The sequence below is a fragment of the Halichoeres trimaculatus genome, unplaced genomic scaffold (assembly GCF_033239565.1).
Source record: "Halichoeres trimaculatus isolate MK-OKI-2021-1 unplaced genomic scaffold, fHalTri1.1 fHalTri1_scaffold_1, whole genome shotgun sequence".
In the NCBI taxonomy this organism is placed as follows: Eukaryota; Metazoa; Chordata; class Actinopteri; order Labriformes; family Labridae; genus Halichoeres; species Halichoeres trimaculatus.
Genome location: NW_027437179.1, coordinates 33370525 through 33396141, shown reverse-complemented (window position 1 = coordinate 33396141; position 25617 = coordinate 33370525). Strand labels below are relative to the sequence as shown.

At 39.5% G+C, this 25617-nt stretch overlaps 2 protein-coding genes across 2 annotated transcripts; one reads left to right on the top strand and one right to left on the bottom strand.

The window, feature by feature from the left end:
• The first annotated feature begins 2738 nt into the window (after window positions 1–2738).
• tspan2a (tetraspanin 2a) lies at window positions 2739–17406 on the top strand. The gene is made up of 8 exons (XM_074666547.1): window positions 2739–2945; window positions 5649–5754; window positions 14689–14786; window positions 15016–15090; window positions 15192–15284; window positions 15982–16053; window positions 16213–16296; window positions 16404–17406. Exons 1-8 carry the CDS (start codon window positions 2877–2879, stop codon window positions 16467–16469), a joined length of 663 nt encoding a protein of 220 aa, XP_074522648.1. The 5' UTR covers window positions 2739–2876; the 3' UTR covers window positions 16470–17406.
• Window positions 17407–18818: 1412 nt separating this feature from the next.
• Window positions 18819–24046, bottom strand: slc25a55a (solute carrier family 25 member 55a). The gene is made up of 10 exons (XM_074678276.1): window positions 23910–24046; window positions 23140–23238; window positions 22803–22928; window positions 22331–22386; window positions 20984–21074; window positions 20774–20892; window positions 20493–20688; window positions 20243–20397; window positions 20075–20150; window positions 18819–19983 (listed from the first exon to the last, which is right to left on the bottom strand). Exons 2-10 carry the CDS (start codon window positions 23157–23159, stop codon window positions 19824–19826), a joined length of 999 nt encoding a protein of 332 aa, XP_074534377.1. The 5' UTR covers window positions 23160–23238; window positions 23910–24046; the 3' UTR covers window positions 18819–19823.
• Window positions 24047–25617: the final 1571 nt, after the last annotated feature.

The following is a 25617-nucleotide window of genomic DNA, read 5'->3' as shown; positions in this document are numbered from 1 at the left end:
GTACCATGCTGACAAATAACAATGTGTGTTGAGAACGAATAAGGTTTGAAGCCAAACCTGCACGAGAATATTTGACACACAACAATTAAACTGTGTGTTTTTTTGTAATTCCATGAAAATTTGTTTCTTTTCATGCTTTGCAACACATTTAACTTTTTTTTTTATTTTTTTTTTTAACACATTTTAACTTTGGGTTGGAAATACACTTGTTGTTGCATGATGTACCCTTCAGAGCAAATGTGGTTATTTGTCATTTTTTCTGATAATTTGAAACAAAATGTTTAAAAATAATTGAATGGTACTACACCTTGATGTTATACCATCATGTTTTCTTTAAGAAGGTCTGTCAGGGTGTGCAGTGCCTAATACCGTTTGCGTTTCCACAGCAAACTGTGCCCTCTCGTGGTAGGCGGCGTGTAAGCCGGATGCCGAAAGCCGCAGCTGTTAAACATTAGCGTGACGCCATAGCAGCGCGACATGGTGTACCCCGCTTATAAATCCAACGAAGAAGACAAACGCGACACAGTAAACAAAGAGCATAGATGGAAGACATGCAGCATTTTATCCTCTCTGTGATTGGCATGTAGCTCTTTGATACAAAGTGCAATCAAGCTTTGTTTCAGAGAAGTCTGTATGCCGCCAGGAGCTATGCAGCCGCTGTCGCGGGGTAAGTAACGATTCTTTTAGCCAATCAACGGTCTGCGGTGTTGTAGCTCCACCTTCCTAGAGCGGATTGGTTCAGTCTGGCACCCATACGAAAGGTCCCAAAAAGTGGGAGGCTCGTCTCGGTTATTTTGAGCTCTGTCCCGAGATAAGTCAGTAGAAACGCCACAAAAAATTAACACCGTACTGTGGCGAAACGAACCGGTCTGCTTGGTGGCTTTCAGATAGTGTGTCTTTCTCTCAGAGTCAGAAAAATTTGCTTGCAGTTCCAATGACTGACCACTGAATGAAGCTCAAAGGAGTAGAGGCAGCAGAGAGCACTGATGCTGATGTGCAATTTAGCAGAAAATTACCTAGAATTAATGATGGTACACAGGATATGGCTCTTTGATGGATCTTGATCTTGTTCTATTCAAAAAGTGATAAAAAAAAAAAAAGTGGACTTATTAGGAAATTCATTATTTTTTTTAGAAGTTAACCAGAGGTAACTCATTGTTATCAAGTAAACAATAACTGGTAGCAGTTGTAAGAAATGATATGGATCAAAATAACTCAAACTTACACATCCTACCAGTATTAACTCTGACATATTGATTTTAACTTGATTTGGCTTGTGTTTTCATTGTTAAGTGGTGCAGTTTGTTTTTTTTTCAATTTGGCAAAATTGTGCAACTGTGACCTTGACATGCATTGTTATAAAGGAACGCTTAGATTATTGGTAGGTAAGAAATATACTTTTCAAAAACAAAGTAATATAAATTTATATGTAATGAGTTTTAAAAGATAATAAAGAGTTTTTATTGCATTTTGAGTGCACTACAGTACTGTTCAGTTACATTTTAGTTTTATATTTTATTTTTTAGTGCTTTGTCTTAGTCACATTTGGTTTTTATCAGTTTTATTTTTTGTTGAAGCTGTAGTCTGTTGATTTTTTCATTTTATTACATGCAGATAAGCAAAATTAATGCTATTTATTGAAGTATGGGCTCACTTTATTCATCTATTCAGTTTATGGTGTGGAGGGTAACAGTGACAGATGGGATTGACTTTCCTGAGGTAAAAGTCAGACAACTTTACAAGCATTTATGTGCTGTGCTCTCTCCAAATCAATCCCCCTTTTTAAGCGTTAAAGTTTTTGGAATTTTAATTTTAATGTATCAAATTTTAACAATCATATATAGTTATTACAATTTGATAAACTAGAATCTGCTGTTCAAAAATAATTGTAAAGTAAGAAAGAACATGTAATGATCATTTTTTTGGTGACCATTGTTTTCTTTCTTTCTTTTCTTTTTTTCTCCTAGAAAGGGAAACTTGAATTCCTAAGGTGGACTGTATTTCTTGAGCCCAGCGAAAATCTTTTGTCTCCAAATTCTTTGAGCTACACTAAGACCTTGATTAAGCTCCCGTAAACTGTGCCACTAAGTCATCTTATCTCAGGTCACTGTGTTTCAGGTGCACACTGTACACCGGGTCTCTGATATTTCCATAACAAACACTGATAAATCAGTGGGAAGCTGAGCTGATAAACTTTCTGAATTCTGAGTCCTTGAGGTACAAGTCAGGGGGTGAGAGAGGAGTGTGCTTTCATTTGGACAGGGGTTTTTCCTTCCACAGTAAAAAATGTATTGCTCAGTCCTGGACCCTGTGGGCTCCCTGTGGGGGTCTGGACGTCCCCTGCATACTGAACAGTGTGAATTCATTATATCTGTTCAAAAGAAGCAGAAGAAAAGGACTGCAGACAGATGGCACTTTTGTACACCAGTTTCTCATCATCTTCCCACATGGAGTGTTATATAATCTGACGAAACTCACTGATAAATAAAGTGTTTTGACACAAAGATTTATTTATTTTTTAAGAGATTTTTTTAATTCAGTTTTCTCTTATCACAAAGCAAAGCAGAAATGTTACGAACAGAAGTGACACCTTACACGCCTGGGAGTCCTCCCAAGAGTCGCGGCTCATCCCTGGTGATGAGAACACTTGACTGCACTCACACTATAACACACTAACACGCACGCGCACACGCAGGGGCTACATACGCTGGATGGGCGGGGCATGGCGGCGTGCGGCTTGTGCGCATGTTTGAACGTTGAGAAGCAGGACAGCATCATTTCATGGTTGATGTCCAGCCAAGAGACGCGGAGATAATCTGCTAATTTGTGAAAATAAAGGCGTTTAGATCGGAATTAGCCACGAATAAGGAGGCATCATGGGTAAAGTACAGGGTGGGATGAAATTCGTAAAATATCTCCTCTTCTTCTTCAACTTAATCTTCTGGGTAAGTCGCCCTTTATGCTATTTATGATTCTGCATTAAGTTTGAGCACGGTTATCTATATTTATTCTCTAACAGTCAATGTGAGCTGGTTTAGTCTGTGTTTTAATGGCTTATCGAGCGTCTTTGTGTGCAGGAAACCTGCGAGTGCTCCGCCTTGTTGTGCTGTTTACATTTCCAGCACACTGCAGGTGATCAGTTGTGTTAGATATGTTTTTAATAAGCTGGATTCATCGTGCACTGGAAGTCTGCAGAGTCGAACCTGCAGACTCCACATTCACCTGTCCGCTGCAAACTCAGCTGCTCCCCTAAATCCTCAAACCAAACCTCATTTACTTTCTTTAAGATTCAATTACCAGGATGTTTGTTAGCTGATGCATCCATAAACCATCAATGTTTTCATTCAGTTCCACTTAAAAGCCGCATTACTGCTCACAAAGAGTCCTCCATTTATGAGATGTCGTTAATTATTAATGTATAAATCAAATGAGAGCCTGTTAGCCTCCCACACATTCACACTAATGTGATTAATCATGAGTGCATAATGTAGTGTGGTCATCCTGCAGAGATGCAGTGTGTGTGTATTGCTACTTTTCCAACACACACACACACACACACGCACACACACACACACACACACACACACACACACACACACACACACACACACACACACACACACACAGATCCTCTCCCTGGTTCATCATTGTACTGTGAGTTTCCTGCTGCATGTCTTTGAGTGTGTGTGGTATGTGAGTCTCTTTCAGGGTTAATCTGTTTATGGTACATCGCGGATGAGGTTTGTGTTGGTCTGTTTTGCTGCATTACACCTGCTCAGATAATGTTACCTGTGGCTCTGGCTGCTGCGGACTCACTTTCACTTTCTCAGGAGTGAAAGATCCCCTCAGTTTGTCAAATCTTGCTGCTATCTGTTCAGATAATGGTGGATAAATATTTGATAAACTTGGTTAGGATGCACTTGTGGCTTGGAGTCTCTGCGGGCAGATGCAACCTGTTTGACCGGGGGACTCTTCCTTTTTCAGAAGCATAAAACAGCTTTAAGTCAAAGAAATGAGGCTGGAAAATGATCTTTTTATTATTCATTCAATTATTTCCTGCAGATGTATTCTGCTTGCACCCCAGAACAAAAGTTATTTGCGTCTGCTGCAACTTTACATCGCAGAATCAGCATGTCTTTTGTCTAGATTGCTCCCTTGTAAAGATACAAGTTTTTTTTCAAAAAATCTTCAGATGGTTATTTTGAAGTTACATAAAAAAAATGCACATGATAGCTTTAATTTCATTATAAATAGATAAATGAATAATAAATGAAAATAAAAAAATAAGATAAACAATAAAAAAATAGCATGAATTAAAAAAATAACAATAATTAAAGAAATTAAGCTTCAATTCATTCAATCAAAGCTGCTAATTTTCATAAAATACCAACCAAAACTCTGCCAACTTTGAAACTTTTTCTTCAGAGATTTCTTGAAGAGCTAATAAAGATGCAGGCCAGTGTTTCCCAATCACCAACACTACAGCTGTAAATGTTATAATAGACTTCTGAAATTGCCAAGAATGGATGCTTGTGTTTTACAGCTAAATAATACAGTGTATATGTGTTTTAATGGCCACATCAGCTCACTGTGTTCTGTAAGACGATCTCTTGTGTCACCCGAGCGACAGCGGCCTCTTTGTTCTGACTTTTCGGGATTGAAAGCAGAGCTGTTGTGGTCGCGGCCAAAAGGGGCGTAATGACAGAACGCTGTCATTTTGGGGTGCAGAGCCAAACCGGCAGCCAATAACAGTGAGAGTTACATCACCCGGCCCTGTGAGGCTGGCACCGCCTGTGGCTGAAATGCACCATGGGAGATGAACCGCTGATGCTGCCGTTTAGATATGATATTCTTATCGTCTGTATGGAAACCAGAGCTGCTGACACAAAGTGTGTCAGTGTTTCTGTAACCACCAGTTCTACACCTGAGGGAAAATACCTCAACACTAAAGACAGAATTGTATTTTATATTTTAGAGTTTTTTCCTGATTTTTATTTAACACACTTGAATGAATTCCATATAAAACCTGCCGTATGAGTTTCATTTGAGCATAAAACTGTCAGTTTCACCCACATAAATCCAGTAGGTGTTTCTGGAAGGTCAGAAGGATTCCCTTTCTCAGGGTGACACCCGATTCAATCGATCATCCTCTTCGATCCGTTTATTCTTGGTAAAGCTCACCCTGGGAACACAGACGTCCTCTCAGTGTTTTACAAACTCCTCAACACATCACTGATCCTCATACAGAGACGAGCTTTTCAGAGCAGTGAGTGTTCCTCTGGCTCCAGTCTGCTCATCCAACTCTCAGTTTGAAAGCCTTAACAAGTCTGAAACCTTCAGCAGCTCAAGAGGTGAGGCATTAACATTTCTGGCAGGAGTTCGGTGAGAATAAACAGACAGCGAGCGGTAAGAGTTGAAGAGAGACAAACACTACATGCAGAATCTTAATAAACAGAAGATCCAAAGAAAAAGTTTAAAGCTTTACAGGAATCAGAGCAGAATGTGGGAGGGATTTCTGGGAAAACTCGCCAACACTCAGAGAACTTATCATCAGCTAAGTCATCTAAACAGAGTCCAGGTTTCAAGTTTATTTAAAATGTTTTCACTTGTGAGAAGTTTCTAATCCTGATGTGTGTTTTCTTCCTCAGCTGTCGGGCCTGCTGGTTCTGGCTGTGGGACTCTGGCTTAGGTTTGACCCGGCCACGGTGGATCTCCTGACGGCGGGCGATGGAGCACCAGACACCTTCTTCATTGGTATGTCACTGCCTCTGGATCCTCTGATCAGTTCAGTATGTTCACTTAAATTTTTTTTGCACACATACCGTAAGCAAACAACACATGAGCCAGGATCATCAGACGTGTTGGGTACAATCATCAATCACTAACTTTTAGTGACTTTTAGATAGTTTTAGTTTTAAATGTGACTCTTCACATAAAGACAAAGTATTAATGTAGAACAGAGAGGTTTCAAAAAACATCCCACAGATCAAACTTTGTTTCTATTTACATTTTTATTTTAATCTGTTTCCCTTAACTGCATTTCACTGAGTTGGAATAAACACATGGCTGTCATGATTTGGTGAAGTACATCTACGACTTTCCATGTAAAACAAGAAAGACAACACTACAACAGAAAAGAGAACACAAAAAAGGGCAACACGCAAAAAGGAAAAAAGGAAAAAGGAAATGTTGGTATTTGCAAAATTAGAATCTCTGATCAATGATGTGTGTGTTTTGTGTTTAGTTGTTGTGGTTTATTTTGTTGTTGTTTTTGTGTTTCCCTTTTTTTATCTTGATTTTTCTCTTGTCATGTTTTCTTAATTCTTGTCCTATTTTTGTCTTGATGTATCCCTCTTTGTTGTTGTGTTTCTTTTTTTGTGGTCACATTTTTTTTGTTTTTGTTTTCTTTGTTGTTGTTGTTTTCCCGCTGGTTGTTGTTGTTGTTGTATCTTTTGTGTTTCCTCACTTTCTTTGTTGTCAGGTTTTTCCTGTTGCTTTTGCTTTTTTTTTTAAATATATTTTTTTGTGTTCTTTTGTGTTTTTGTGTTCTTTTTTGCTGTTTTTGTTGTTGTTGCATTTTTGTACTGTTTTTTTTGTGTGTGTGTGTGTGTGTGTTATTTTTTGTTGCCATGTTCTCTCCTTTGTTTTTCTTTTTTTCCTGTTCTTGCCTTTTATGTTGTTGATTTTTACTATGGTGTTGTTTTCTTTGTTTTGGTTTTTCCTTCTTTGTTCTTGTTAGGTTGTTGATGCTATGTTGTCCTTTTTAACCCCCCCCCCACCCCTTTTCTTTTAGATGTCTTGTTTTTGTTGTTGTTGTGTGTTTTACCTGACTAATAAGGCAGCTCCAGGTCATTATTAAGGATGTAACAGCACAAGGAGAAGATAAAAAAGTCTCCTATTACAGAGCAAATCAGCTGAAATTGTATTTCCAGTTTAGAATTAGTATGCTAAGTGTCAGATTAATTCTTTTTTGAAGCCAGAAATGACAGAGGAACAGATTGGTGTCGTGATTAAACAAGCCTCAATATGGAGGCTTTGAAGAATGCTATTTTCTTTAAGCTGAGGAAACATTTCCAGGCATAAAACAAATCTAATTTATGTGTGAAAACAAAAAGAAGAACACTGTGTGGTTCCAGGACTCCTGCATGACGATGACATCAGTTTATGTTATACTCACTGCGTTAACCGCTCAACAATCCCTCGTTAACGTCCCGGGGGGATTTCCAAACAGCAGTTTAAGTGAAGCTGCTCTCAGAAGCCGCAGGTGTTAGTGAGCTGTAATGAACGCTTTATGGTTCGTTTTACTCTGAGAGTGTGGTAATGTTTCATTACTGCTTCCTCTGTGAAACATAGAGAAAAAATGGGTTTGACACACTTTGATCCTCAGCCGATCGGGTCAGTCTTAAAATCCTGAAACTACGAGAGGCCAAGCTGAGAGAAACGTTAGAGGGAACATTTTAAGATTAATTATTATGTCTTAAAAATTAAATATTTACTAATAGATCAGCTGTTTGATATACATGGCACCTACATTTATCCTTCGTGAACACTTGGCTTGTGTTTGATTTACCATTCATGAAGAGATTTTAGGTTGTAGTTGGTAAATGAGCACTGGTCACAGAGCAGCGGACAGTGTGGAACACTAAACAGTCTGCTCACCTAGCAGTATAAAAAGACAATCCGTTCATTTGCTTCGAAAAAATGACAGTGGGTGATGGTGCTCATGGGAGATGAAGTCTTTATCCCTGAAAAACCACATTGATACTGGCCTGTTAAATTAAAACAAAAGCTGATTTACAGAAGCTCACAGTTCAAAGTTGAAAACACGAACCAAACACAGGACAGTCTCTTATGTCAACATTAGCAACACTCTGGCTTGAACAACAGCAGAGAGGAAATATTTATGGCTTAAAACAGTCCAACAGCCACTTATCTTAACATTTGCAGTAGATCTGTGTCCAATTCTACCAAATTAATATGATCTAAGAACTAAACATGCACCAAGGCAACAAAGTAGATGTTTTAAAGAAAGGATAAAAATCCGCGACACAGCAGCCAGGCTCAAAAAAGATCACAGAGAAGATCTTCGGATGAAGTGTGACAGTTAGGATGCACGAGAAGAAGTGTGATGAAGAGGAAGAGGATGAGGAAGTCGTTCGGCTCCTCCTGGGATCTAAATTGAGGTTAAATGGAGAGTGACTTTGCAGAGATCTGAATTTAACACACAGCAGGTGATTTAAAACGTACAGTAGAGGAGAGGACAAACAGGCTCCAGTTTGCAGCAGGACTCCACACAATAGGTCCACTATCTCTGTCTCTGTCTCACGCTCTGTGTAGGAGCAGATGATAAGAAAGAAGCCTATTCTTGTTGCTCCCGTTTCGACCATGACCTAAAACGGTGACTTCACTTCATCAGCTCTCTGCTCAGCTTCCACGGAACTGACTCTGACTCCCGCCTTCCCCTCCTCACCTCCCTCCTCCTCCCCTCCTTCAGCACACCAGGAACAGGTTTGGTTGGGGCAGGTGATGCTTCAGGAGCAGCTTTGAATCTAAACTACGCTCTTTTTTTTTTCATTAGAGAAGTTTGAAAGGATGTGTGTGTGCAAAGACAAAGTGGAAAAGCCTTCAAGAATGACCTAAATGTCTGATTGAGAGGAAGCAATTTAAACTTGACTGAAATAGATACAAACACAAAAAATGATAGCTAGATGAAAAGGGTTGTATGCATCTTTTTGTTTTTAAAAGCAGATTATCTCACGTCATGTCTTCAGTGTAAAAAGTCACTGAACGTCATCATCTCTCAGCCGTCTGTTTATTCAAATGACCATAGAGGAGATAACTTTTTCAGCTGGACATGCAAATGTTATCATTCTTGACTTGCACTTTGCCTGTATACTGACACAAATACCTCACTGTACGCCTTTTTACCAGACAACATGCTCTAATTTAATTATATAAACTTAAATTTTACTTTAGTTAAAGCTGCTGTCACACTGTAAGTTTTGTTCTTTCCATGTCCAATTGTGTTTTCTGACAAAACAAATCATTTGCTGTGTCTCAGTGTCAGAGAGAGACCTCCAGGTACACTGTAGGTGTTACCACGGAGACTAAACCTCAAACTCCACCTCTGTGTCCGTAGTTAGGTTGACCCATATTAATCCAATCCAATCCAATCCACTTTATTTATATAAAACATTTTAAGAACAATAAAGTTAATTAAAGTGCTGCACAGTAAAAAACAAAACAAAAAAACAAATAAGAACATCAACAAAAAAAACATTGAAATAACAAACAGACACAAATAAGAGTCATCAAAACAAAGGGATAAGGACCATAAAAGACATAAAAGGACACAGATCACACAACTCTCATGCTGAGTTAGAAGCCAAAGAATAAAATGAGTTTTAAGACATGATTTAAAAGTCGGTAGGGTGGCCAATGTTTTTATTTCAAGTGGCAGATCATTCCATAATTTGAGAGCCACCACAGAGAAGGCTTGATCACCTCGGGTCTTTAAACATGTTTTTGGGACCACAAGGTGAAGGTGATCACCAGACCTCAGGGACTTGGAGTGTTAATACTTCAAAAGTCAGTCAGAATTGGGGTAATGTGTTCATGCTTTCATGCACCTGTTAAAAGAGGAGCAGCTGCATTTTGGACTACCTGTAAGTGTGCAAGAGAAGCCTGATTTACACCAGCGTTGAAAGCGAGTAGAAATTAGATGAGGAAGAAATAAAGCATGAATTAAACCACTCAAAATGGTTAAAAGATAAAAAACGATTTAATCTTGGATAAAAGCCTGAGGTGCTAAAATCTGGATTTTACAACTGAGTTTATTTGTTGATCAAATTTAAAACCACTGTCAATCTTTAAAACAAGATTCAAAACTGTGGGTTTAAAGTAAGGTAAAATAAGGTTGATTCGGCATCGTCAGAATAAGCTTTAAAACTCTGCTTAAAACCAATGTGTTTGTGTTATTGTCATTTTTTGCCAATATCATCATCCGTTATTAGCATTTCAACCAACTGTTCACCTTCTGATGGTCTGAAGGCAGAATTCAAGGCTCCAACCTCATATTCAGTTTTCTTTCCTTGTGCATAAATTGAAGAGTGATAAGTTCATATCTTAAATCAACTGTTAGCAGAGTCTTGATACCAAAAAAATGACTAATTCCAGCCAAAAGTGTCACTGCGACCAACGCCAACTGGTTGTCCTTCCAACGCCTTGATATAAATATGCTGCAAAGAATGTAAGAAACAGTAAATGATCAAATGTGTCAGCTAAATAAGTCTTAAAATTGCATCTAGCTCTTAGAAAAACAAGCTGTGACTTTTTTACGTGGACTGAAAATTGACTTGTTAGTGAAATCTGTTAGGAGATCTCTGATGGTTGATCAAGAATCAAGAAACTTTGTTTCCATTTTTCTCTTTTTAAGTTTAAATTTTAGATTTTTTTTGCTTTTATTTGATCGAACAGTAGGAGAAGACATGCCTCAAATCCTGTCAGGAGCTGGCTTTAATCCTGCAACCAGAGCAGCAAGCAGTGTCATCTGTACTCAGGTGCCTGCTCTACCAACTGAGCAATACCAGCACCCCACCATGACCAAAATGTTATTAGCCTATCCTGTTTGGCTCTTTGTCCACTCTTACGCCAAGCTTCTCATCATGCTAGTAGTATTTCATGTTAGTAGCAAGGAAAATAGCGGCAAGTGTAGACTGCAATGGTTTCTTCAGCTGAATATTACTGATACATCAGAAGAAAAATTCAATTAGTGCCTGTAGACCCTGCCCAGCCCTGCTCTGGCTCTCGTTGTTAAGCAACCCCGTCCTGCATTAGATTAGTGGCCACAAAGTCATCAATTCATCTCAATATGAGCGATCCTCCTGCTTAGGATCGATGGCGCTCTAACAGAGGAGCCTTAGCAACAAAACAAACATTATTTTGAGCCTCCTGAGCAGAGAGATGGAGCTGACTATATGAACGTGGAGCTGCAGAGGGACTGAACTGAGTGAAACCATAACAAGGCAAAGTGTCTGCGTTCCCTACGGATGAATCACTTTCCATCCTGTCACCTTTGTTCCTCCGTGCGCTGCCGTGTAAACAGCTTTTATGTGCGTGGAAAAGAGACGGACAGAGAAACTTAAGCACCTACAGATAGGTTTTCTACTACCAGCATTTTAAAGGAGGGAGTAAAGTTTACAGCTCGATGTCTGCTTGGTGTCATCAGTTTAAGTAGCAGGAGGCGCTTTAATCAAAGTGTTAAGATGATAAAGAAGTGGAAAACATCCCAAGACATCCTCAGCTCTGCGAGGACTCTTTGTATAAACTCTCAAAGCTTTCCACTCCTGTTTTATTTTCCATTTCTAGCCCAGACTCTCTCCTTTGAAGCATCTCATCCCTCCCTTCAAGGAGCTCATCTTTACCTCTGCTTTGTTCAGCAGCAGGAAAACAACAGCTTGCACTCCTCCCCATGTGGATTAATTAAATTGCTGCACTGGTTGCTGTCTGTGTCACTGATTAGACCCTTAGCATCGACCTCTGGGACGGGCGCGGTGTTCGGTTACAGTGAGCAGGGCTCTGTAGTAGTGAGGGTGGGGAGCTGGGGGGAGGTGATGACATCGAGGGAGCAGGGAGCCAGGACAGAGGGGGATGTAGTCTCGTTCTGCGGTAATTAAGCCAGCTACTGAAAATCTGATTTCATTGGGTTTTTTTTAACCAGGCAGATGGCGTGTGTGTTACAGTTCTGCCCTGCAGGAACATGAAGACTGCTTGAGAGGTTGAACAATCAGTTCTTGCAAAAAACGACAAAATGAGCTCCAAAGTACGACATCACCTGATTATAAATTATGCTTTAAACACAAGAGCTCAGGCTGGAAAAGTATCTGTTGCATGAAAAGAAAAAGTGTCTGCAGGGTGTTAATAATTTAACTTAGATTCAGAGACAGGAAAATTCATGAAGCTGATAAAAGTACTCAGGAGATATGTAATCTTAGAAATAACATTTATTTATCATCATATTTTTCTAATAGTCAGAATGAATGATAATCTATTGGGTTTTACAAATAATATGTGTAAAATTGGACATATTTGGGAAGATTTGTACAGGAATGGTCCATTGCAAAACTAAAAGTAATGTAAATACAAATATCCCCACACAGGCTATAAAACACAACACGTGTAGCCCCTCTGATAGGCCACTTAAACATTGGTTCAGTACATTGAATTTTTAACAAAACAGCATGAAAAAATGCTGAAGTTATTTTGTTTTACCCTGTGATCAGAACACAGGAAGAGGATTTTCATTGTCTTTTTGTAAATCGAATCGTCTCTCAGGAAGAAAAAAAAACACATAAATTGTTTTATGAGGCTGTAGAAAACAAAGCTAGCTAACCTTTAGTTAGCAGCCGTCATAAAGTCTAGATCTAGAAAACACTCTCTAACGGAGTAGCTCACGTCAAGTTTAGCTAACAGTGACACATACACAGCAGAAAACTAAGAAAGCGGAGCTGAAGATTTAACTCTCGGCATTGTAATATTTTAGTTTTATTTTAACTCATATGTTTTTAATTTTATACATCTATCCATAATCTTCATCTCTTTCAAATTTCAAGATCGTAGGCTGCTGGAGCCTATTCCAGCTTTAACTATGCTCAAATTAACGACATAAAATCTCTGAGTATGACAACTTGTGCACATCACAAACCAAAACAGAAAGGTGGCACTTCCTTGTGGTGCCATTTGGGACTGCAATAATAAAACCACATCAAGACTCAGACTGTTGCACACTGCACCACTGTGCAGCTGTTTGCACGCCTGTCAACTTTAGAGTAGGCAGTTTTCTGGAGTAAATCAGCCTTTACCCAGCATCCCTGTCCTCATATGACTCTAAACCAGTGGTTTGCAAACTTGATGTACCCTTGGTTAAATGTCTCTTCTGCCAACTTCCCCCTAACAAGCTCAAAAGAGTTTTGGTTGGAAAAAAACATTGCCATTTTTGTTAACCCTGAAAATCCTGACCAGATAGGCACAAAATATTAGTAATTGACTGCTTTTTTGAATAAACAGATTTGAATGTTGAAGTTTCCTCCTTTCTCCTCAGGGGTACATGTACCCCCATTTGAAAATGATCTTTAAATGAAATGAATAAATGGGAAAAAAATACTTTTCATCAATTTATAATAATTATTACAACTGAGGTTGACAAAGTCTAAGTATTTTCAAATGTTATTCTTAAAACTACAGCTGTTATTAACCACAGCATTATGATCACCATCTTGTAAGATGGCTCCTTTCTCAGCATCTGTCTGACGACCAACACCATCACTCCTCCCATGGCGGGTCAGCATAAAATAATACTTTTGTATAGCATTACGTAAAGTCTTGAGGAAAATGTTACTCAGTTTTGGATTAGTTTCATATCCTCCTGCTCCTCCACGTTTCAGATGGATTTTTTTTACACAGTAGTTTAGATTCTGTTGTTAATCATTCATATTAAAGTGAGATGTTATTGCACCATATGCTAATGTTAAAACTATTATAGTTATTTTATTGAGGGATTGATGCTACAAGTAGAGGAAACAGGACCACACTAAAAACTAAGGGGGAATCCAGAGAAATTACAAGCAGGGAGTACAGTGGGAGAAAGGGTTAAAGAGGCAGATATTCAATTGTCATTTAAAATATAACTTTAAAAAAGATATCTGAGAAGCTTAACCTGTTGATGCTGCACTTATGGAAATGTGCTTCGAACTCTGGGACTGGAAGATTTTGCAACTGCAAGAAAAACAAAAATCGTCAACTTTTTTATCCTTTGCACTTAGTTTGATACCTCTTTGTGACCTAACAGCATCAGATATATCCTGGCTATGTTTGATGTCCCAATCATCCAGAAGACAAAGATTGAGCTGCAGAGCTGTCCGCTGACCAAAACCCCAGGGAACATTGTATAACCACACTCTAATCTGACATCTTGAAGACTGATTTATTTGACTACTCAGTGAAATGCAGGGTTTCTCAGCTTCCTGTTACACAAGAACAACTATTTTCTCACAGGTTGAGTTGAGGAGTCTCGCAGCCTGAGGACAGAAGCTGCTCTGTGGTCTGACAGCACAGCAGCAGATATTTCTGGATCACTCTGCAGATGGCAGCAGCTGATGGAGGGAGAGAAACTGTCTTTTAGTGAACGTTTGGCCCCATGCAGGCAGCTCAGCTCATTTGTTCTCATCACTCAGGATGTGCTGAGAGGAGGCAAAGAGACTCAGGAGAACTATTTTAATCCAAACAAGAAGACGTGCCAATTGTTAGTCAGAGATTCTCTTTGTGTGCGGACTCCTTTCATCTCTGCCCAAAGCTTGAAATTCACAAATATCTGCTCTGAAGGAGGAAGCTGATGAACAGAGAGGATTGTGGGAGGAGATTCAGAGGCTTCGGTCCACTCGAGGAGTTTCCACCTACACTTTTCTGCTTGTAGTCAAAGACAACAAGAGACCTTTTCATAACAATGGAGATGACAGAAACATGAAATCAGTTGAGGCATGCTGCCTCCCTCAGGTGCTGCTGTGAACTGCGGTCATGTGACACTCTTCTTTGTCACTTTGGACTTTTTATAATGATTGTTGCAGATCTGTTGTATTATTTACTATATGCTTATGTTTCAATTGTTAATGTGTCCTCTTTGTTTATCCTCAGCGGTGTACATCCTCCTTGGAGCAGGAGGGCTGATGATGATCGTCGGTTTCTTTGGATGTTTTGGAGCTGTACGAGAGTCTCAGTGTCTTCTTGCATCAGTGAGTATTTCAAAGTGTGGCATCATTAGGTGCTGGTTTAGAATAAACGGTTGAGACATGCACCCCATGTATGGAGGCACCAATCCAGGAAACTTCCAATAAACTATAATAAATCAGCTATAAAGTTGAATCTCAGTTTGAATCTCATTAGCAAATGACTGACCAACTCTTTAAATTCAAAAGATGATCCTCTCAAAGAGACAGAATGAACCTTTTCTCTCTTCTCCAGTTCTTCGCCTGCCTCCTCGTCATCTTTGGAGCAGAGATTGCTGCCGGTGTGTTTGGATTCATAAACAAGGAACAGGTTACAGAAACTTTTATTTCATCAAATTATAAGATTACTTTCTTATCTACAACAAAAGTTCTTTAAGTGACTGATTTTCTGTCTTCTTGTATCCATAACAGATTGTTGAGGAGGTCCAAAAGTTTTACAGCAGCTCCCTCTCTGACACCTCCAATGTCAATGCCTCTGCTATCACTCAGATGTACCATCTAACTGTGAGTACTGAGGATCAGGGCTTCATGAAGGACAAAAGAAATTGAGCTTTAGAGAATTAAGTCGTAGTTACTGTCAAAACCTTTATCTCAAACAATTTGGTCCAATTTAAGTGGATTCAGCATGTTTGGTTGGAACTGTGTGCTACTTTCACCGACATGCACAGACAGGGCTCACCCACCCTGATTTGTCACTCTTGATAATAAGTAGTAGGCATCCAGAGAAAGAAAAACAGCACCATCCAGTGGTCAAACAAGTAACTCATGTCATTACTAAAATTCAATTACTAAATTGCTTTAGTGTTATTTCAAGGTATTCAGACAACAGGAAGAAAAATATGGTTTTTTTTTGGGTTTTTTTAAAGAGTTTAAAAGTTTCTTTATGTAATTTTTTTAAAAAAATAAGTCAAAATATCAGCCAGTAACTAAGAAGTCTGAAGTGAGGATTGTGAACTGCTCTTCTTTGTAATAGACTTCTTGTCTGTAAGAGTCCTGATTCTTGTGGCAATGTGATGCGCATGCAGTGAAAGATTGGGTTTATGTTTATTGATGAAATCTGACTTCACATGATGCTCCATGTTCCTTGCTGTAGCATGAGCAAGAATACAATCAAGACTTTATTCTCTTGCTGTCACATTTTATTTTTACCCTCCCATGCTTTTATTCTGAAATCCTCTGTTTAAATCATCTTCATTTACAGCTAAACTGCTGTGGAGGATCTGATCCAGAAATATCTACAGCGCTTTGTGGTGAAACCACAGAGGAGAAGAAGGTAAACTCTCACACCTGCTTTTACCTTTTATATCCACATGGGGGCAGTGTAGCACTGTTTTAAGACTAAGTGAAACCTGCTCTCGGTCTTAGCATGATAATACCACTGTCCTTCAGTTGCCTACAGCTAACAAAATAAATGTGTTGCTTCATTTTCTAGGACTGTCTCACTGCTATAACTGATTTCTTCAATGAAAAGCTGCACATTATCGGATACATTGGGATTGGAATCGCTGGGGTGATGGTAAGAATTAACATATTTTTAATTTGATTCAACTTTTTTTTGGTGGTAATCTCCTGCTGAATCAAAGAGCAGAAAATATACTCCTCTCACAATGTGTCCTCTTTCAGATTCTAGGAATGGTCTTCAGCATGGTTCTGTGTTGTGCCATCAGGAACAACAGGGAGGTCATATAGTAGATAAATTCAGCTCCACACCCCTCTACAAACCGCTCCCTAAACCAGGCGACCCAATGCACCCTTCAAAATCAACCCATCTGTAGGAGAAGGGAAGCACCAAAGCTGCATTTCACTTTCATTTCTCAGTCCACAGCGAGCTGGTGGGGAATTCCTGTAATATCGTATATGATATCACCATCCATGGGCCAAATCCAACACGATACGCTGGATCGTTTTATCCTCCTCCAGCTCTGAAAACGTCTCTTCTGTTTCTTTTCCATAACACCCGCTCTGCTTTTTGATACAGATCTGTTACATCTCTCCATTTTAACACCTTCCCTGCACTGAAACTCCAACACAACACCGCTCACGAAGCCTTTTTTTAAACAGGAATGTTGTGATTACAGAGTACTGCTGTAAATATGTTATGCACCTGCTCTTAACGTTATTTATCACTCCCTTTTTACGTAATTTATAGGCCTTAAGCCGCGTTGTGTGCTTAAATGTTTGGAGGACTAGTCTACCTTTGCAGAGTGAGTTTCCATTATGTGCCTACTGTATATTTAATCACACAGAAAAGCCTCCAGCTGATGTGTTCTCTGCATTTTCCCGAAGATTCCAATTTGTACATAAAGACTGAGCTCGCTCCCAGACACAACTATAGTGTATTTCTACTTGAAAGCACAACACAGGAAGTGTAGGCGCTAAAAAGGGTTAGAAAAGGTCTGATGATAAACTGCCGCCAAACTCTTCGAAAAGGTCACGAGTAACAAACGTCTCGAGCTCCTCTAGGGAGCATGAACTGTGTGAACTGTAACAGTGAGCTAGTCTGCATTTTTGTGTGAATTATTTTGGATGTAAATTTTGTTGGTGTGCCAATAAGATGTGGGTTATAGGATAATATAGTTAATGTTGAACTGTTAACCTTAATAAAAACAAACACTGGGTGCTTTTATTCACAAGTGTGCCTGTTTTTTCATTTTTCAAAATTTCCTGTAAGTGTCTGAGTCATACGTTTACTTCCTGTAATAACAGATGGAGAAGTTGAGTATGAATGCAAATTTTGCGGTCAGTGAGATGCCCTTTCAGTTAAGTGCTACGTGCACACTCATCAGCTTGACATGGCTGATATTCAGGGCAAAGTAGGTGGCTTATTTACACAGCACGTGGCAAACGGATCCCTCAGAGTGCAAAAAGGGACATCAAAGTGACATTTCAAAGCAGGATCATATCGGTTTACTTTAGATTTGACTCAGATGATTACCAAAAAATATTTCAAATTAGAGTTTTACACTCCAATCAGAAGTTTGCTGTAGTTTGTACAACAGGCTTTACTGTTTTTACTCTACCTTGCAAACTCCTCAATACTAAGGCAAAACAAGAAACTAGGTAAAGCTGTGATATAGCAGCTAGATCACTTAACCTGAATTCAGAGGCTACAGTTTTTGACGTTGGTTCATTTTCAAACCTTTGCTGTCTGTTAGTCTTCCTTCTTTGGTCTACCCACATCCTATTTCTAAAATAAATCTTTAGAAGGCTGACAGTGAAACCTAAAATCTCTTGCAGCAGCCACAGAGTCACAGAAACACAGTAGGATCATGTAAAAGCTGAATGATAGTGGGCCAAGAATTGAACCCTGAGGTGCTCCTTGAATCCTATTTTTTAGCTGAAACACAATTTATGAGTTGGTTTAGATTCTGAACCACTTTAGGGTAGAACCAGAAATTCTCATCCACTTTTAGTTCTCCTCTGTACCAGAATTTGACATGAATTAGTCAAATATCGTACAAAACCTGACAGTTGTATCTCAGAGCTATGGTATTTTGGAAGCTGGTGAAGACCAGCAGCTCTGTGTCAAAAATCCTCTCAGTCAACACAGTAACAGGAAAGTCACACAAACCTCAAGGGGCCAGGTCTGTGGCTTCGTGAAACTATGTTACACCATATCGACAAAATCCTGTGTGAGAGGCGCCACAGCTCAGACATAAGGATCCTCCTTAAGAGGGTCACAGGATGTGGTTGAAAGCTTGGCAAACAGAGCAGATCTGATGTTGGCGCCATTCCAGAGTCAAGAGCGAAACCTTAAGCTTAAATATTAACTCTTTATTTTTATTTAAGGAGGAGATGTCTAAGAATTCACCTCAGGGAATATCTAACGTTCATAGCCACCTTTATCGTTTGTATCAAAGGGGAAATGTATATGTATCTATTTGAACAACTTTTTTTTCAGATAGAACATTACTAAAGCTATGACTAATCATATCAGATATCTACTGAAATGTGTAAAAGCAAAAACTAGAATCATCAACGTTTGTCTGATTCTTATGCAACTTATTAATAAAACAACCAAGACAAAAGGTACACTGCAATTTTTTTTAATGTGTATATATACGGTATGTACAAAATATCACAACAAATAGAAAATTAAGTAACAGTCATTTTTCACATGCGCACAGTCACAGTAATAATGCTTTTTAGGACAAAATGCCTCAGAGAAATATCAATCTGCTCTTTTTAAGGCATAAAACAAGAATATTCTTTGGAGTCAGATTGTTGGTATGCATAATTGAAATATCCAAACTGAGGTCATGTGCATGGAAACATGCATACATACAATATGTGCATGATTGCATCTCAAGTTTTTGCAGATAACATGATACAAAGACTGAAATTCACAGATGATTCAATGACTAAAGGTTTAATATCAAGTTTCTAACAGGACACTGCTGTCCGTTCAGCAAGTAAGTGTGGTCCCAAGTCAGTAGGAAGGTTTATGATTGATTAAACTAACCATGTACTGTAGGCTAAGTTATTATTGAAAACATTTGTAAAAGAATTTAAAAAAAAGATCCCTTTGAAACAAACTGTGCCCAACGTGCTCCCCGACTGAAAACAACTCAATGTTAAGGCTTTGTAACACAGAGAAAAAAACAACCAGGTACTGCAAGCAGCATTTTATGCATTTCAAATAAAACTAGCAGTCAAATACAAAATAATGTGAAAAGACGTATAAAGGTCTGCCTGATGGAGTAAGCCCCCCTCCCTCACAGAGGGAACTGCAGCAGGGCTGTTTTCAGGGACAGAGAAAGAATAACACTGCAACTCTGGGTCCACAGCCCGGTAAGGCTAACATCTTCAAGTGCAAACATTGCCTACAGCCTACTGGATAAGTAACAAAGTGTTCAAGTGCAACACAACAGTCGGACCGTACAGGTGATGACGCTGTTGGTCTTCACACCCTGAAGCCTCTCTGACCTAATCAGACAGGTCTTGTTTTTCCTTTGATGTAAACTGGTGGTATGTAGCTGCCAGTTGTTCCACCGTCTTCGCTCTTAGAGGTCCTGCTCATATCCAGCCAGCACGATGAGCTGCTCATGGTGAAATGAGGCTGAGAGGAACATTGTCCATGATGTACTCGCCAACGCCAACAAAGTACATAACTTGAGCGATGCCGAAGAGAGGAGCAATGACCAGAGCTCGACAGCCGGCACCTTTCAGGAAAGCAGAGGGTCCCTCCTTCCTCATTATTTTACTGTGGAGAACAAAGATAAGTTTATTTATGCATGTGGAGAGGCAATCTGGAAAAAAAAGAGATTATCCAAAAATAAGAAACTTAAACCTACCTCACACAATCCATAACTCCACTGTACGCCTCCTCAGAAGACCCTTTGTTCAGTGACTGCAGTCTGGTCTTCACCACTGGACAAAAAAGGAGAAAAGGGGTCAGAAAATCTTCCACAAGATTACAATGTTTCCACTAATAACAGTGTTTCATGGTTTGTTGAACTCACCATCACAGGGGTTTACAGCCACAGCAGCAGTGGATCCAGCCGCACAGCCAGAGAGGAAAGCCCAGTAGAAGGGAGACGGCTCCTCAGGGCTGGGTTTACCCAGGCGGTTCAGATTGGCAAACAATGGGAAGTACACAATAGAGAAGGGAACATCCCTGAAGGAAAACAGATTAGATGTTAATTCAAATTCAATTCTAATACAGTAGTAACTCATCAAACAAGTTTTTCTAGTGGGAATTGGGAGTTTTACCTCATCAGTGTTGCCCCCAGACCCTTGTAGAGTCCCTGGATACCCTGTGTGTGGAGAAGTTCCTTTGCAATCTGTGTGGCTGACACAGCTCGTGGCGCTGACACCACTGTTCCTGAGTTGTAGGAGCGGCTGAGCACGGCATTGGTAGCCACCAGCTTGGTTGTAGACATCATGACAGGTTTCTGCTGCTGGACCGCTGCGGATCACAGTCGAAAAATTAATATTTAAACAAACAACGACATTTAGGACGAGTGAAAGTATGACCTTTGTGTTTCTCTTACCAAGTCTGCCCGCATCCTGAAGTTGAATCTTGAGCATTTCCATGGGGGTGGTGACAATGACCTGACACATGCCAGCACCACAACCCGCCAGCATCTCTTTGAACACCGTCAGCCCCTTTCTGTAACCGAGAGAAGAATGTTTAGAAACAGAAAAACGATGAGCCACTGCGTTTTCTCTTATTGTTGGTTCTGTCAGATGATATTTCTTACCCGTCTCTGGCGAGGTGCTGCCTGAAGAAGTCATTAGCAGCTAGCTTGATTGCTTTCTCTGGAGTAACCAGGGTCAAATTAACAGCAGCGCCTGAGGAGAAAAATGAATACATTTACTACTGGTGTCACAATCAGGATCTCACAGTACATATGTAAAACATTCCCCGCCACTATCATAACGGCATTGAACGTACAAAACAATAGCTTAGATAATGTAAACACTGACAAGACAAAAGTTCAATTTAAAAGTAGCTGTAGTCATGATGATGGAGGGGGATTACAACAGAAGACATTACATTTTGAAACATGAGATCCAAGAAGGAAAATAAGTCACAGGCCAAACAGAGACATAAGACATGGGTTGACATCCAGAGAGAGAAGCAAAAACTATGAGGAAGAATGAGTCATCAGTTTGTGAAAACAGGACCCTTTATATGTAGACAGATTGAAAGAAAGAAGGTCTGTTTGTCTAATGAAAGACTACAAGTCAGTTAGTGAGTGATGACGACGGACAGGAGAAATGAAGGGATGTTAGTGGAAGAAGAGAGCATTCGACCATGTCCTGTGTATGCAGACTTTAAGTCATCTTAAAAACTGGTCTGTGAGACTGATTTGAAGAATCATCTCTAAAGGGTCCAGACTCATGTAAGATCAATCAAAGTCCACAACAACACAATTCAAAGTCTGAAAAATGATCTACGACATGTTGAGAGGACAGCGACGAGACAGCCAAGAAGTTATTGACAAAGAAGTCAAATTACAGAACAAACAGATGGCAAAACAAAAACTTGTGCCTATAGTTTTAAATAGAGCAATATTGTAAGAACCATTAATGATTTGCCTCCAGCGTGGCTGCGCCTTATCGGCTAGCCTTCAATATCCCAGGGGGGACCCAAGTCTGTAATATGAAAAACACAGATGCAAACAAACAGCATTCCTCACACAAGCAGAGACCCAGACTTAAGGTCTCAATTTACCTCACATTTCAAATACAACGACAAGACTTCACTTTTCCTTTTATAAATGACATTTTTTTTTAAATACACAGAGAGGGGTTTTCTAATGATGTATAAATGCTATCAATTCACACCACAGCTTAAAGCTGCAAAACCAGTCTGCACAAGATCAGCTGATGCCTCTTTCCTCTACTTAATGCCATCTAACTTTATCCATGCAGCCATAATACAAGTTTTTGTCACTTCAGGATAATGTAACTTGTGTTTTTTTATTTTAAACTACAAAAAATGTGTAAAAAAAATCTAAAATGATGAAAACAATCATAGAACTACATCCTTTCCTACACATGAAGCCTACTCTTATTAAAAGCCATAAATGCATTGATCTTACCTCTGTACATTCCAAAGTAGCCCTCTGATCGAACTGTTTTGACAAGGCAGTCCATCCTGCAGAGGAGGAAAAAGGAGGAAGATGTTATTGATGTGAACCATTTGTGATGTAACATAAAAAGAAACATTGACATTTTTTCTTGAAGCTTGATTTAAACAATGAAGGCCAGTTGTTCATCATAATGAAAGTGTAATCGGAGTCTGGCTCTGAGTCAGAAAATGGGGCAGTAACTTTCCGTCATTCATGTACACCACACCAGCTCATAGCAGAGGAATGAGAGGGACAAGAACACATCACAGCCCATTAGGTCAGGAATTCACCGAAGACTACACCCTGATCTCAATGTCCTGCATGTGTCATTGTGGGATTAGCAGGAATAGAGCTGGATTACAAACGGAGGTAGTAGGCGTAATGCCATTAGATGTGGGGAGCACGAGTAGTGACGTGTAAGACAAGGGTTAAAAGTACTTACATGCTCCTGTAGACCTGCTGGCCTTGTCTTTGATTCTGTAACCTGGTTTTAGCCAAGTCAATGGGGAAGACACAGGTAACCCCAACAATGCCAGCAATGCCTCCATTAATGAGTTTGGCGGGAAGGCTGTATGAGGACAAGACAAAAATGGAAACACATGAGTATGGAAACTCAAAACAAACAGTCTCTTAATTATTTTGGGATCCATCAACTTAAATTTAACGTTAAGCATACTGGACAGGCTGCAGATACAAGTTTATCAAGCACTAAAATTAAGATTCTTGTTCAAATGAAAAATCTAATAATTCTGTAGATAGAGAGAATTTTTGACACTCACCTGATCTGCTGTTGAGACATGGTCACTTTTAAATACGTTTAAATAAAGGCGTAAAAGTAGAAATGTAGCTGTAGAGTTCCTCAGTCAATGAGCAGAGACCTAGACAGATAAGAAATGAATGAGTTACTCAGCACAGAATAGATATACGGTTTCTTGAGAACTCACTGACTGTTTACACAGAGCTTTATCCCTCTGACAGCTGAGGCTGTGACTTATCTAGTTGTCTCAGACTCACGAGGTCATGATGTAGCGGCTCTGTTGTAATTTGAGCTGTACTACGAGTGGGCGTGGTAGCGCACATACCGGATTACCATATATGGGCAACAACCCTTTTCATACATTCTTTGATACAGAGGGAGAGTAGGGCTGAAATTCCACGGAACTAAGAACCGTTGGGTATCAGATTCGCTGTGACTGGATCTAAGTGGATGGTAACACTTTGTCAAACGCAAAGCAATTCTCCGTGTGCAAACACAACATTTGCAGTTTTCGAAACAGGTTTTTATTTGAAAGTTTGAGGAAATGAGTGACATAATCAATTAGTTTAATCGTTTTCAAAGCAAGCTACTAGTGAAATGGTAGCTTCTCCTAGCGATTAAAAGCTGTTGCCCTTTGTTCTACAAGTAACGGTTGGTAAGGTTAAGAGGAGGCGCTCTTACAAATGGAAGTGTTGCCCATTCAAACCGAAGCTGTTTATAAAAACCGGCAATGTACTCCTGACGCACCATTTAATTCCTCAAAAAAGCTTAGCAAAGAATAATTTAACTTACCGAAAGATTGTCAAGTCTTGTAGATGGTCTTCTAGATTGTTCCGTGCCGCTGCCTGCTTTAGTCTACCTCTCCCACCCGGCACTTCTGCTATTATAGTACTGAGAAGAGAGAGTGGAAATTTCCATTCGGCCCACGGCTTGAGGGCGGGGGCATCTTCACTTCCTTTGAATGACGACCAATCACCGACAACAAAATTTGCCTTCTCACAGTGATTGGCTAGATTTCACTTTTGCCTTGTGTGATTGGACGATGTACCTATCAATCAAAATCAGACTAAAGATGAGATAACCCATTGTCTGAGGATCACTTTCTTTCTTTCATTGTGACTAAAACTTAAAATATCCATGAAACAAACTTGTTTTCATTGTTTTATTCATTGCCCCCGAAGTGACACTGAGCACATCTAAATGGAAAATCTTTAGATTAAAACGATGTTAGTCCCACTGTGAGTCACTGGGTTAAGATCATAATGGTGTTAGGATCACTCTGGACAGCTGAATGTACTAGAAGGATGACTCACATTGTTTTATTCTAGTCTTTTCTGTCCACGTGCATATTTAATTGACATAATGGAAAGTTACTGATTTTACTGATACTATATTATTGTGCTATTTTAAGAGACATGTACTTCATACAACACAGTGTGAATATTACCCAATAATCCCCTGCATCCATCTAAGAGTCATAGTTTCAAGTTGCATGCATGGTGACTAGACAAGTAAATATTTTGTGATCCATACCTAGTTTTTGGAAAGAGGGTCACTGTAAAAAAAATTATCACCTAATCGTTTGCAGCAGTTACATCAGCTCTGTCTTGACATGTCACAACATAGAAACCCTGATTAGCCTACATGGAAATGCATCAGGAATTTAATACAATGATTGGTATGACATTTAAAACCTGACTTTTCCTGCATTTTGAGTATTTCAGAACTGTGTCATGCAAAGTGTTCAAATAAAGGAAAAGGTTTCCTGCTCTGTTGTTCCTTGTTCCTAATGCCATCTTTCAGTAGGAGAAATGCGGGCGGGGGAGCCGAAGAGTTTCACCCATAGACTGGTTTTATCCCCCCACCCTCCATTTTCCTTGGCTGAAGTGTCCCATAGCATAGCCCACATTGCTTTGATCTCACTGGTGTGACTCTGCAACTGTGTGCACAAGAAGCAGGTTGTACTGGTAGAGGGATCTAACTAAGCACCCACAAAATATGTGGAGAAAAGCAGAGGAGCGCTGACGTGGAAAACAAACATGCTGTTTTGTTTTTTTTAATCCTTAATTAAACACTTATCAAAAGGTTGCCTACAGTCTCACTTGAAGGGATTTTTACAGTGGACACAGAAGCTGCAAAAATGTAATGAATAGGTGTCATATTGCTGAAGCGCACTGTGCAGTGCAAAGCACTATACAATACAGCTGCATAATATGCAAAATTACAGGGGTGGATACAGGAACGAGACAAGAAGGTTCTTGTTTGAATTGGAACTGGTTCATGCCTAAGGTTCTTGCCTTTCAATGTCAAGACATGACAGCTCTGAAAATTGTGTAACAGTGGGGGGCGTGTACGTTATACTGTCTGCAAGTTATGTATGCAGCTCTGGTACAGGATGCACACTTGAATAACTGGAATAACTGTTTCATTTTTCTCTTTTCTAGCTTGTTCTGGGGTATTCTGTGTGATGCCGTTTCTCCACCTACTGGACCATTTTGTA